The sequence below is a fragment of the Columba livia genome, chromosome 9, assembly GCF_036013475.1.
Source record: "Columba livia isolate bColLiv1 breed racing homer chromosome 9, bColLiv1.pat.W.v2, whole genome shotgun sequence".
In the NCBI taxonomy this organism is placed as follows: Eukaryota; Metazoa; Chordata; class Aves; order Columbiformes; family Columbidae; genus Columba; species Columba livia.
Window position 1 is genome coordinate 20332752 of NC_088610.1, and position 14113 is coordinate 20346864.

General features: G+C 59.8%; 1 protein-coding gene across 1 annotated transcript; it reads right to left on the reverse strand.

Annotated features, from left to right (window-relative positions):
- Nucleotides 1-61: 61 nt before the first annotated feature.
- Nucleotides 62-13219, reverse strand: ETV5 (ETS variant transcription factor 5). The gene is made up of 13 exons (XM_065074225.1): nt 13084-13219; nt 12450-12585; nt 12275-12362; nt 12078-12125; nt 11915-11965; nt 6906-7035; nt 6528-6773; nt 4576-4835; nt 3827-3883; nt 3335-3403; nt 2842-3011; nt 1952-2053; nt 62-1780 (listed from the first exon to the last, which is right to left on the reverse strand). Exons 2-13 carry the CDS (start codon nt 12492-12494, stop codon nt 1559-1561), a joined length of 1488 nt encoding a protein of 495 aa, XP_064930297.1. The 5' UTR covers nt 12495-12585; nt 13084-13219; the 3' UTR covers nt 62-1558.
- Between the last annotated feature and the right edge of the window lie 894 nt (nt 13220-14113).

A 14113-nucleotide genomic window follows, 5' to 3' on the forward strand; every position in this document is an offset into this window, starting at 1 on the left:
GCACATCCAGAGGCTCGCCCACAGCATCCACGGGGCAGGCAAAACAGCCCTGGACAGGGAGGAACAGAAAGCAAGATCCTTTATTGTACACAGTACAGAATGTAATGCAGCTTTGCAGGAGATACATAGCCCTGCTGGAGTAGATTATTTCAAATCAGTCCTCAGATTAACCCCTTCTGCACTGTAGACCTGCCACACTAAGCAAATATTGAAAACCCTGGCCCCAAGGTGGGACCAAACACTCCCCATGGGTACAGGCCACTGCAGACCCCCATAGGGAGAATAACCCAGTCTACCCAGAGTTAATCTTCATACTTTCCCCCCCAAAAAAAAGAATGAATCAGTCAAAAAAAAAATTCCAACCAAAGCTAACTAAGGAAGAGAAAAAAATTCCTATACAGCATTTACAACAAAATCATGTAGCCAGTGGGGGGGGGACAGGCAGGTGTGGATATATGAGTGGCGGAGGAGTGTTAGGAGGTGCAGCGGGGACAGGGGAGCTGGAGGAAGGGGAGTACCCAGGACGGGGGAGCGAGGGACCCCAGCGTCCCTGCCTGCTGCTGCCTCCCAGCCCAGCTCCACAGCCATGCTGAGCAGGGGCAGCGCAGCCCTGGCTCCCCAGGGAACGAGGGCTCCAGCACTGAAATGGAGTGGACCAGATACTTCAGCAGCCATCCTGGTGAGCCAGGGTGCCGAGGGCTCCCTGCTGCAGACGTGCCATCAGGAGAGCCGGGAGGGTGGCCCCAGGGCCGCTGGGAACAGCAGCCAGACTGCTAAAAAGAGTTTCGCCTTAAAATAAAAAAAAAAAAAAAAATTCTACAAAAAAATCAGTTTAGAAACTTTTCTTTTCCCCTAAAACATTAAAAAAAAAAAAAAAAAAAAAAGAAAAAAATAGGGTGTTAGTGTTGGTGTCAGGGTCTTCTTCCCTGAAATGCAACCCATGGCACATAGCCGGAGCTGGGGCGGAGTGAGAGGGGCACAGAATGGACCTGGTGGGGCTGGGAAACCGTTATATCAGGTTATATCATGAGGGTGAGGAGGGTGGGTTGGGGAAGGCGGCAGAAGGCTCCAGGGGGTTGGGGTAGGATGCTGCATACATCAGCTCCGGGGTGCTGGCCCCCCCGCATCCCTCCTCTGTGCAAATCAAAGCCCTTTCCACCACACAAGGCAGCTACGCAGATCACGCTCGATGCAAAGCAGATTGTCGTGACAAGTGGCCCAGTGCCGGGGCGCTGCCGGAGCCCTTGCGGTGCTGGCGAGGAGCGGGGCCCAGGGCAGAGACTGCGGCTCCAGCTCCCGTCACCCAACCCAGCGCGCCGGTGCTTGGCAGGAGGTGCCAGCCACGGGCAGTCCTATGCACTAGCCCTTGGACAGTAAAGGATGGGAATTCAGTGGTGACACACACAGGGCAGTTTAGATTCCTCCGATTTGTGTGTGCGTGCATGCTGGGTTTCTGTTGTTGGGGTTTTTTTTCTCCTTATGAACAGCAAAAAATATTCTTTAGAAAACGGTATTTGCCCCAAGTGGATGCGCTAGTGCCGGTGGCTCTGCCGGCCCGTCAGTAGGCAAAGGCCTCGGCGTAGGGCAGGCTGCTGCAGGGCTCCATCTCCAGCAGGAACGCCGGGCTGTCCTCGAAGTGCGTCAGCGGCACCGTCTCCTCCTCGGGCACTGGGCAGTCGGGCTCCGTCTTCAGGAACGGGCGCTGGTTGTCGGGGTAGGCCATGGAGAAGAGAGCGTCGGGGTCGCAGACAAACTTATAGACGTACCGCTCGCCAGCCACCTGCGAGGAGGAGGAAGCATGAGAGGTGCCCCCAGCCATCCCCCTGGGGAATAACCACCCCAGCACAACTGACACCGGACCCAGCCCGGTCCTGCTGTGCCCTGGGATGCTGGGGTGACAGTGGGGGACAGTCCCAGTGTCCAGCCGCCCCCCGGCAGGGTGGCCACTCACCTTCTGCATGATGCCCTTCTCATAGTAGTAGCGCAGGGAGCGGCTGAGCTTGTCGTAGTTCATGGCTGGCCGGTTCTTCTGGATGCCCCAGCGCCGCGCAACCTGCGGGGAGAAAGGCAGCAGCTGTGAAAGGTCCGGCCAGGGCTTGGACATGGGTCCTCAAAGAAAAGTCACCACCAAAACACGGGGCAGTGGCTTGCTTCTGGGGCTCGAGCAGCTGGGGGTGAAAGCAGCACCTTGGCCCCAGAGAAGGTCCCTGCCTGCTCCGAGCACTGGCTGCCACAGCGCTGCCACTGCCAAACTGGGGGCCAAATCAAAAGATGTTTCATTAGGGGAACCTGCCAAAAAAGCGGCTTCAAAAAACCACAATTTCCATGCATGGCGTAAGAGATATTATGGGGAATTACCCACAATGCGCAGCTCGGCGCTACAGCTGCTTTCAATTACTGCCCAAACAGCTTCTTCCTCTGTGTCACCCTCCTGCAGAGCCGCACGGCTCCGGCACAGCCCCGTGCCAGCACGGAGCCGCCGCGGCGGCGCGGGGAGAAGCAGCGCAGGGGTCCGGGAGGGCGCCGCGGCTGAGCACCCCAGGGACAGCACAGTGGCGGTGCCACCACAGACAGTGACCACCAGGAGCGGAGCACACACCGTGAGGCAGCAGAGGAGATTAAAGGCAAATTTACCCCGCTCTTAGCGCAGACAGGCGCCTGGCGTTTCCCTCTCGCACTCAAAAGCTGCCCGGAGAGTGACACACGTGTCTTACTCCAAGTGCGAGCATCACCTGCTGTGTTCGGTGGGAAGGATCCGGCCTCCCCCACACCCCCAGGCTCTCCCCATGGCCCAGCCCTCGCTCTGCCACACCAGACACCGGGGTGGGACAGCCCCCGTACCTCCTCAGGCTCGATCAGCTTGAACTCCATGCCCCGGCCGGTCCAGGCGATGAAGTGAGCATTGGCAGGGTCATCCAGGAGGGTGACGAGGAACTGCCAGAGCTGCAGGGACCCGCGGCGCTGGTAGGGAGGGCCCTCGCGGTACAGGGTGGGCTCCTGCTTCACTTTACCTGCCCGCACCGAGACACGGCTGGTTAAACACCCCGGCTCTGCCCCTCTCCTGGGCTGTGCCAGCCAGGAGGGGACACATGGTGACATCGGGCTCACCCCTGTGCAGGAGGCCACAGGGTCAGAGAGGGGAGAGGCACAGGGTAGCAGGGACAGGACACAGCAGTGGTGCCAAGCACCCATGTGGGACGATCCTCAGCAGCTCTCAAGAGCATCGTCGCGGCAGAGCGTGGCCAGTAAAGCTGGCAAGCATGGTCCCTGGCCATGAAACTCCCTGCCACCAGCCCTGGTCACCCCCAGCCCTCTTCCGGGGCCAGATTCTTACCCTCCAGCCTCTCTGGTACCACGCACGTGTCATCAAAATACAATCGTGTGTCCTTTTCATAAGAAAATCCTAGGGGAAAAGATCCTCAGTGAGCACAGGACTCCTCCATCAGCCTGGCGAGATCCCAAAAATCCCATGGCTTGGCCCAATCCAGCACCAAGCCCCCATCCCCCATGCTGGCAGCAGCCCCATCCCCAGTGTTTTGGATGGAATCACACCGGTTTGCAGGCTGAGCACCACACAGCTCTGTCCCGTCCTCCCTTCCCCCAGGGAGCTGGGTCCATCAAAACCCTCTCAGCAGCTCTGCGTCGTGTGTCATCCCAGGTTACACAGCAGTGCTGGTGCTGCTCACACGTGGGCTCTCATGGGCTGCTCACAGGGGCATTTTTGGGGTGCCCAGCGGCTCTGCCAGCTGTGACAAGGGGTCTGCCTGCCCGAGGGAGGGACGAGATGGAACACCTGTGAGCAGGAGGGGGCTGGGGGCTCACTCACCGTCATGGCTGCTGGGGAATGGCCCCCGCAGGTAGGAGGACTGGCAGTTAGGCACTTCTGCGAGGGAGATGAAGGCGGCGTTAAGGACACGCATCCTGTGGGTCCCACCCAGCGCTCAGCAGCATCTTTCCCCCTCCCCGAGCACATCCCATGGCCAAGCTGGGGCAACCTGCCCTCTGGGCCCACCCTGGGTCACTGCACCCACCCACAACGTTTGGGGGAAAGCCAGTATGATTCGGGCACTGGGAGCAAGGTCTAAGTGAGCTCAGGTTTTCCCCACGTTACTGGGGCCCTGCGGGAAGGGAGGCATCGCCGCACTTCCCCTGCCATCTGCTCAGCCGTGCCACCCTCCATCCCGAGGTCAGGGTATTTTTAGGTCCTAAGGCGATTAAGAGGATTTTTTCCGTGATGCTGGTGGGGTCCAGCAGCCAGAAATCACAGCTGGCCCCAGGCCAGCGCTGCGGTGGGACCCAGCGGGTGCTGCGGGGCACCCAGCCTGTGGCGACAGTGCAGACCACACCATGTGGCACCTGCTCTATGCCCCACACTTCGGAAAGAAAAGAGGGGAAAAAAAGGAAGAGATCATCTGCTGCTGCAGGTGGAGTGTGGTGTCACCGCGGGGAGAAATGGCCTGAGGCTCAGCCCTGCGGCCACCCTGCTGCCCATGGCAGAGATGGCTCCGCTCCCCCGGGAGCCACTGGTGTAACCAGTGCCCCCAAGCACCTTGCTGCCCCCCGACCCGCACCCACCTGAGTCAATGCAGTAGTCCCGGGGCTCCTGCTTGATGCCCATAGGGGGCTGGAAGCTGTGGCTGGGGGGGCCGGGCAGGCTGTGGCCGCTGTGCTCGTAGAGCGGGTCATGGTACTCCTGCTTGAATCCCTGAGGGGGGCGCGGGCCGGGGGGGCCCAGTGGCTCCGACAGCTGCCGCTGGTAGACGGGGCGGCTGTCCCCCCCGACCCCAGGCTGCGGTGGGAAGGGGTGGCAGGGCTCCGACAGCTGCCTCTGAAACCTGGAGGCAGAGGGACGCGGCATTACTGAGGGGTGGGGGTCAGCCCCAGAGCAGGACCCCGTGCCAGCTCAGTGCCCTCAGCCCGGGGTGCTCCCAGGGTGGTTTGGGTGGCCTTGTGTCCCACCCACAGCGGGCTGGGACGGTTCTTCAGGAGCACAGCCACCACGAGGGCTCATCCCGTGGGCCTATTATATTTGCAAGGTAATTGTTTCCTACATGGGGCTCCAGGGAGGTGTTGGGGAGCCCCAGACCGCTCTCCACACTGGAGACCCCCCTGCTGAGGGAGCAAGACAGAGTGTGGGCTGCTGCTGCAAAGCACCGTGCACCGCAGTGATGAGGTATCTGGATAAGAGTGGGAAAAGGAAGCAAAAAGGCCCCCCACAACAGGAACACCTCTGTAAAGCACTAACCCACCTGGAGGGGGGGCAGAGCTGTGGGGCCTGGGGGATGCTGCGCTCAGGCCGGCGCTTACGCAAAACCAAATCCACCCCACAGCTCCAGCCCGCTGCTAATCCGCCTGCACAGCTGGGATTAAACCTTGAACTCCAGGGTAGGGAGCACTATTTTTGGCTCCGGAGTGCTGCCACCACCAGCACGGTCTCTCCTGTCCATGGTGTGTAAAGACCCATCTCAAGGGGGTGCTGCCACGTTCCCTCGCCCTCCAGCACCTTGAAAGGCGATCTCTGATCCGGGCGCCCGGCTCCTCTCTGCCGGCCGTGCACCATTTGGCTTTGTAACCGGAGCCCTGCCAGCTGCCGGGCTGGGATTACTCCATTTCCGAGCCGTGTCCCTCTGCCCTTCCTGAGTGAAACCCAAGCCCCGCGCTGGCACGGCGGTTCCCGCGGGGTCCAGGCCAGCCCCCCGCATAGCTTGAAGGTCGGCCAGAGCCGAGCCCCACTTTGCTGGGGAGGGATGCTCGCCACTGCGGGCACATCCCAAGGGTTCCATGGCCCCACTGCGTGGCCTTTGTCCGGCTGCCATGTCCAGCCCTGTGTCCATAGGGGACATGCTGCCACAGGTGACATGGCAGCCCTCAAAGCAAAGGGCATCCAGGAGGCCACAAGCAACGCCAGAGGTTGACTGTGACCTGCACCATGTCATCAATGGCATAAGCAAAGGCAAGGGAGGGGACCGGCAAAGCCTCCAGGGACACAGGGGTGATGGGGCATGAAGCCACAGCTTGAACAGGAAGTGGGGAGCAGAGTCTCTCCCTCCACAGCCCAAATATCCCAGGGATGCTACGCAATGCACGGGGGAGCTGAGGACCAGCCCCATGGGGCTCAGCTCAGCCGGCAGAGCTGCAGCAGGGGCAGGGAGGAGAGCAGGAGCGCTGACTCAGCGCCAGCACCCGCTGCCACATGGAGGGATGCAGGTGGCAGCCTCTGCCTCCCTCGCCGCTCCCGAGGGGGACGTGAAGGGGCTGCTCGGTGCCCCCAGGGCCAGGATCAGCAGGTACTCGTTCATGGGGAGAACAAACCCAGAGATCCCAGGGGGAAGTGGCAAGTTTTGCCACATTGCTTTCCACAGGCCTCTGTGCAGCAGGATCTGCTGAACAGTCCGTGACCACAGCAACGGGACGGGCATCCGCCTTTCCTTCCCAAACTTGGAGGCCACTGATCTATCTCGACTGGACCAAAGTCCCCAGCAGCACCCGCACTACGCCAGTGCTCACTTTTGCGGGGGCAGCCTTACCTGTGCTCTGCGGGATACTGGTTCTCAGACATCATCTTTGGCATGTGCATGGGCGGGTGCGGCGGCCGCGGCACAGCGAAGGTCTGTGGCCTCTGCTCCTGCAGCGGGGCTGGGGCCACCCCATGGGCAGCTGCTGGCACGGCCGGGGCTGGCGGTAGCAGGGCTGATCCCTGGTGTGCGGGGGACACCGGCGTGGCGGGCGGCGTTAATGGCTTGAACCCGGCGGGGGGCTTCCTGTCATAGGCACTGCACAGGGAACAGGGGCAGGGGCTGATGGCCACGCTAAGCAGGGCACCTCCGCAGGGCACACAGTGACACGCAAGTCCCCGTGCTGTCACCCCAGGAGGCTGCAGGCAGCGGCTGCCCCACGATACCTACCAGCAGTTGTAGAGGCACTTGTCCCCGTAGCCAGCACAGAGAGCCTGCTCATGGCTGCAGGATGACAGCTCCGAGGAAGGGCTGTGCAGCTCCCGCTTGATCTTGGCCGGAGGTGGGGCGTGCAGGACCACTGCAGCGAGAGAGAGGAGGATACGGGTTCACCCGCACGGGATAAGGTGATGGGGGATGTCACACTGGGCAGCATCCACTGGGGTGTTCTTTGCTCGGGAATCGGGTGCCAAATCAACCCCGCAGGAGCAACAGGCAACAAAACCATAGACTGACAGAATAATTTTGGTTGGAAAGGACCCTCAAGATCATGGACTCCAACCGTTCCCCCATCCCTGGCACTGCCCCATGTCCTGAGAACCTCATGTCCGTCTGTCCAACCCTCCAGGGATGGTGACTCCAGCACTGCCCTGGGCAGCCTGTTCCAATGCCCCACAGCCCTTTGGGGAAGAAATTGTTCCCCACATCCAACCTCAACCTCCCCTGGCGCATCTTGAGGCCATTTCCCCTTGTCCTATCACTTGTCATGGCAGGATGATGCCTCAACAGACCCTGACATGCCAGTGGGGCGAACCAGGGTGGCAAGGCTGACTTCTGCAGGGGAAAACCAGAGCTCCCAGGGCTGGGACAGTCCCTCCAGCCCAGGACATCGCTCATGGAGTGGGAAACGTTCCCCCATGGGATCTGAGAGGGGAACAGCACACTTTAAGAGGCACAAAGCAAGGGCTGCCAGAGGGGAACGGGCAGCAGCTCATGGGATTCACCTTCCCCCAGCCAAGAGGACCCAGTTCTGGGATGCCACAACTGTATCAGTTCAAGCGGCAAGCATCCCATTAAACACAAATCCTTCCCAGGGCCCCCAAGCCCACTCACTATATATAATTTTAAACCGAGTAATATACACTTAAGCTAATTAATTTCTAAAAGCAGGCACTCCAGGAAAGGGAAAGCGCCTCAGAGATCTTTACCTAAATAGTGCCTGCAGAGAAGAGCCAAGACTAATCGGAAGTGGAGTATTAGCTTCATGCAATGTCTAAACACAGCCCAGCTACAGTGGAGAGGAGCAAATAGCTCCAGGACAACTGGTCACAGCTTGCCAGGTAATTAGCTGCTCCCCTAATTTGTCAAAACCTTTAAAGAGCTGCTGACTCCCCCCTCAACGGCCCAGCACAGCTGGTACCAAGGGCATAAAACCCCCCCAGCCAAGGAGGATTTGAAACATGAAGCCCAGCGCTGAGCCAGCACAGCCCCCCGCACGCCTTCCAACCGCTCCCCAGCCGGATTTACCCCCCTCCTCCGTCCCCCCCAGCGAGCTTTTGCCGCTCTCAGCATTTCCAGCCTTAACGGGGGGCCGGCGCGGCGGCGGCAGAGCCCGGGCTCCCCGCGAGCCCCGGGAAAGCCAAGTGGAACGGGTTTTGGAAGGGCTCCAGCTGCCTATCGCAGGCATGTTTCTCCCTAACAAGCTCCGTGTTGTTGGAGCTGGTTGTTTTTCCGCCAGCCGTACAATGGGGTCTGGTTATTCATTGAAAAAAAGTCTCTGAGCAGGCACCACCCTCCATTCACAAACAATTTGGAGCGCTCCATTCATGCGGCCAGGGGAAAAAAATAAAAAGAAGAGAAAAATTTCCCCAGAGCTTTAGCACTGCCATTCAAGAAAGCCTTAAGATCCTAACAGAGACCAGCTGGCCCAGCCTGGACTTTGTGCAACATTTGAATTCCTTACACAAACACGGTGGGGCCGGCCGGGGCTGCTCGGCAAGACGCTCTTGCCGCCGAGCCCATGGCCGTTCGGGGCAGCGAGGCCGGAGCGCCTGGCAGCGGGAGGCTCGGGGGCACCCAGGCTGGTGGCGTGGCTTTTTTGGGGGAAAAAGAGATGGTTTTGGGTCCCCAGCGGCCAGGCGGGGGGCAGAGGAGGCAGCAGGAGGGTTTCCAGGGAAGGGGCTGCCCTGCGCAAACAGCGCGGTGGGTGCACGAGCGCTTTGAACCTTTCTGGTCCTGTGCTCGGCACTATAATTAAAAGCTAAAAAAAATTACAAAAATAGGCAGAGGGAGCAGCTTAACTATAGATGGGGCCAGAGAACAAACCTCGGCACACCCGCACCGGGCCTGAGCCGCAGGAGTGGTGAGAGCACCCATGGGTGCTGGGCAGCCCCTCGCTGGGGGCAGGAGGAGGCTGGGCAAGGGGACCAGCCACAAGTGTCACTGCTGTACCCAGCCAGCAAGGTGGCACGGGCATCCCATCCCAGCCACACTGGAGATGCCCCAAACATCAACCTCCAGCCAAGGGGTCTCCTGCGAGAAAGGTGCCACCCCAAAGCTGTTTGGGGCTGCAAATTCCCACTGAACCCATCGGTGGGGGACAGAGCACGTTGTCCCCAACCATCAGTGCAATTGGACCTCTAAGAGACCAAGCGCCAGGACCAAACTCGCTGGCTTGCTGCTGGTCGCACCCGCTGCCCGAGCCATGGGGAAGGCGGCCAAGCCACCCGGCCACCGGCTGGGGACCTTGGCACCTGCTCAAGGCGTCACCTGGGAGCCGAGCTCCCCGCCTGCCCCTCCATCCCCAGCGCTACAGGACGCACCCAAGGTCACGCCAGGAGAGGAGCCAGAAATAGAAGCCAGGCTCCTGCTTTCCTTTGTTTAAACAACCCTTCCTCAAAAACAAACCTCCTGCTTTCATTTTGGTGTGTAAGAAACCCGCTCTGTGCCCTGCCCATGGCTTCAGCCATGTGCCACCCGTGCAGGGTGCCCAAGGTCCCCAGGGAGCAAAGCCCTGCAAATGGCAAAGCCTCTCACGGCGCTTGATCTCCCCAGCACGACCTCATCGCTCCTCAATTATTTAAAAATCTGATTGAGATAACACATTGTACATATTCCCTTCTCACCAGGATCGTGCCACCAGAAAACCCACCCGGACCCTTGGCCGAGGCTGCGGCACGGTGAGCTCTGCACAGTCACCCCAGAAGCAAACCCGGCCGCCAGCTGCTCGGGTGCCAAGAACAACACGTCCCTCTCACAGAGGAGCCCTGCTCTCCCCAGCCCCACGGTGGGATTTCCTCCAGCTGCTGTGCGGTGAGGGTTTTCTAGCAAGGCAAGAACGATGCTGCGGTTCAGAGCGTGTCCGAGACTCAACACAGCCCACGTGGCAGCATTCCCCACAGCAACAGCGTCAAAACTAAGCCTTGGTTTGTCCCTTTCTGCTGCTCCGCCGAGGAAGCTTGGCCCTGGGGACGCCAGGGCCACGGAGCTGGTTTGCTCAGGGTAAAAGAGAGCAGCAGCTTCCTCGGGGAAAAGGCACAGAGCAACACAACTGCAGAAACAGAGTCCAGTGTGTATCCGCAAACATCTGTATGGGCTAGGGAAAGATTTCTTGTCCCCTGGGAGCTATGGGGCGCTGAGCCCCACTGTGACCCCAGCCTGGGAAAGGTGCATGCTCCTGCTGGATGCAGCGGGAGGCTGCACCAGATTCATCCCTCTTTTTCTTTCTACACCACACGCAGTTCAAAACCAGAGTGAAATGAGAGGATAGGACTACAAAGCTGTAAGCTAGAGACTTTTCCCTTCTTTAAATGCTCTCCAGTGCTGGTATGGAAGAGCTGGGCTCCTCATCGCCCTCCACCCTGGTCTGAGTCCCACCCCAGCTGGCACAGCCCCTGGTGCAGCACTGAGGGAAACCTTTGCTTTGTCCCTGCCAGAAAGTTAAGGAAGGTTATCGCAGCAGGAATATCTCCTTTCAAGTGACAAAGTCCTTTTAACATCAGGTCTACAGAGGCCAAGCAGGTCAGGAGAACATTTTAAGTCTCGACAAAATAGCTTTTTTCCCCCTACCCCACCTTCCTTTCACTGCATCACCCAGAAAAGTTTCTCTCGTCTCTGAGTTCTCCAGGTTACAAGGAAACAAGAGACTGCCAAAAGGCACTGGAAACAGCTTCAGCTCTGAGAGCCACCCTCCCACGCACGCTGCAGTTTCTACCGCTCCAAGCAAGAGCTGCCGGGCTGCGCTAGGATGTCAACAGCCAGTTGCGTTTCTGACTCTGGGCTCGCCTTTTATCTCAGGGGAGACAAGGGAAAAAAGAGCATCTGAAACTTGGGCTGTCTGGAACAGTTTAATGGCAAGCTTCCCACTCAGAAGTAATCAAAGAGCAATAATTAACATGCGTTTGCTGTAGGAGAAGATACCCTGCTGCATGCTGTGACAAAGCTGGAATGAAAAAATCTGTTCGACTGCAGGCTAAATTTGATTTCCTTTAAGTTCTGGAGCTGGTTGGCTCAGCAGCAAAACCCAGCCACTAACACCAAGCTACCACTTCTGTTTGCCAGGTAACGACCCAAAACATCCTGATCCCCGCCACCTTCCCCTCCAACCCAGCCTCAGCGCCCAAGAGCCAGCGCCCGAGCACCACCGGCCGCTCCGCAGCCCCGGCCCTCGCCGCCAACCCGTTCCAGCAACAAACCGCGGCTCCCAACCAACTCTCGCTCTTATGCAATTCAAGAGGGACGGCATTTTCACTGGCCTCCTCTGAAACGCGCTCGCTTGCCAGTGATTAACGCTGCTTAAAGCGGCTCAAGTTTCACCGCTCAGGTCCGCTCTTGCCAACAGCGCTGGGCCAGGGCTGTAAAAAGCTCCAGAAACTGCAGAGATTGTGGCTAAGCAAGGAGCCCAGCAAGGGCTCTCGCATCCACTTGAAAAGGAAAAGGAGCTTTTATAAGCAAATCAACACTACTATGAACAAGCAGTGAGTCTCAGAGGAGCCCAGAGATCAGTTAGAGACATTTCCATGCGTTTGGCTATAATTTTCCATATTTACAAAGACATTGCAAGTTTCACCTCGATGAACCCAAACCGCACGTGCTTTCTCCCAAAAGTCCATGATTTCATGGTTTCAGCCCCGGCAACAACAGCCTTCCCAAGGAAACAGCTCCAAACCCAGCACGAGGTTTTGCACAGGCACCCAAACATTTCCCCCTCTGGAAAATGAAAACCCAGAACAATCACTTACAGTTGTCAGACTGGAAATCTGGGACAAATTGTTCATCATCAGGGACCTGAGCTAAAAAAAAAAAAAAGAAAAAAAAAAAAAAGTTGGTTTATGCTGTTTTCAGTTCTCAAAAAAATGCTCAGGGAGAGATTTTACACAGCAAAAGGCGGAGGTGAAGACTTGCCTTCAGCTAGCCAGGCCTCTTGGAGCTGGCTGAGATCCTGGAAGAGCTCTGGAACAGAGTGAAAGACTTATGCACCCCACAGAAGAATAAATAAAACTGCCATTATTCGCCGGATTATTTCTGAACCGACCAACGCGAGGCAAGTGGTCTGCCAGGGCTGCAGCGAGGGCACGGCCACCCGGGCCAGCCCTGCCTACCTTCCGAGTCGTGCGCCAGGTCAGTCTCCAAAAATTTCCTTTTCCTTTCGGAGCCCGGCCGGCCTCGGCCCTCCTCTGTGCAGGACTTCTGCGGGGAGCAGGGAGAGCGCCGTGTGAGGGCAGCACCCAAGGACGGGGGATGCCCAAGCAGAGAGGGGACACAGGGAAAACTTACCCCGGGGCCCATGAAGGGAACCTGCTGGTCATAGAAGCCGTCCATAGTGCGGGGGAGGCGGGCAGTGCCCCCGGCCCGCTCAGCATCGACGCCGGCACGGGAAGGGGGTCCCGCGCAGGCTCCGGCAGGTGCGCGGCTGGGGGGGGAGTGGAAGAGAGCGGGGGGTGGAATCAGGCCCTGGCTGGTGCCGTCCCCGAGGCTGGCTCGATCGGGGTGCGCTTCCCCGGGGAGCCGGTCGCCGCTCCTGCCGTAGCGGGTCGCAGCCCCCCGGCTCGTGATGTCACTCAATTTCTATAGAAACGGCCGTGACATCACGCGCCGTGAGCCCGGGAGGAGGGAGCCCGGGAGGACGGAGCCCGGCCGCTTCGCTTCGCTTCGCTTCGCTTCGCCCGGCCCTGCCCTGCCGCCGCGTCCCGCCGCCCCGGCCGGTGCTCGGCGCTGCAGGGCCGCACCGCAGCCAAACCCGTTCCCACGCCGCCCCGCGCAGATCCATTCATAAACTCCGCCCCCCCCACCTCCTCCCCCGCGCGCGCTCGCGCGCGCCCCCCACCATTCACACCGCGCGGCCCGCGCCATTCATAAACAACGCCCCCGCCCCTGACCGCACTGCTCCGCGCCGTCAGGCCCCGCATACCCGGCCGGGGCGCCGCGAACTCGGACCGGGACTGGGGCTCGGCCGCGGCGGGGCCCGGGAAGGCGCCGCCGCCACCGCTGCTCGCCCGGGGACCGCGCTCCGCTCTGCGCCGGCCCCGCCGCCCCGAACCAGCGGCCTCCGCTGCGCCCCGCCCCGCGCCGCTTGTTTACCCTCCGCGTCGGCCAATGGGAAGCCTCCCCTCGGACGCCCGCGCCTTCTCATTGGCTGCAGCGCCGCTAGGCGCCCGCCCGCGCGCCGCTCCGCCGAGCACCATTGAGGCCGTTGGGTGGGAGGGGGCGGCGGCAGCCAATGGGCGCAGCGGGATTTGCATGGGCTGCGGAGAACGTTTTTCATTCATAAAAAAATAGAAGGGGGAAGAGGCTAGCGGGTGGGGCTGGGCCAGCTCAGGATTTAAAGGGGCCGCGGCGTTCTCCGGGGGGGGGCCTGTGCGGGGGTAACGGGCGATTTTGGGGGGTTGGTGGGACATCCCAGGAGGCCGGATCCGGGGGGATGGAGCCCAAAAACCTACCACCCAGCAAGCTCAGGAGATGGAATGGACCTTGGGCCTCACACGCCAAGGGGTCCCCTCTGCACATGCCATGGGGTCCCTTCTGCTTTCTCCAGCGATTGATTCGCACAAGCAGGACAGTGTCACACGGGTCCCACTGTGAACCTGGGGCTAATCTCCGCCCGAGTGCTGGTTTTGGCAGCCTGTGCCCTGCAGGGATCCTGCAGGCAGGTTTCCCTTTTGGAAAAGCTCTTTGGCCATAGAGAAGAGTTCCCACTTTCAAGGGCTTTGGGGCTGCCCTGGCTGTGAGTCCCCCTGAGTGGGTTTGTGGACACACAAGCCCTTGCAGGGCTGCAAATGGCTCAGAGGATTGGGAACATGTTTAGGACAAAGCCCCGCTGCCAGGGGCCTGCCAGGGGCGCCACCAAGGCAGTCCTCTGCCAAGTGCCTCAGTTTCCCTATTTGTAATGGACGGTGGTGAGACCCTCCATGGGGTCCTGCCAGTGGCTGTTCGCAGAGGAT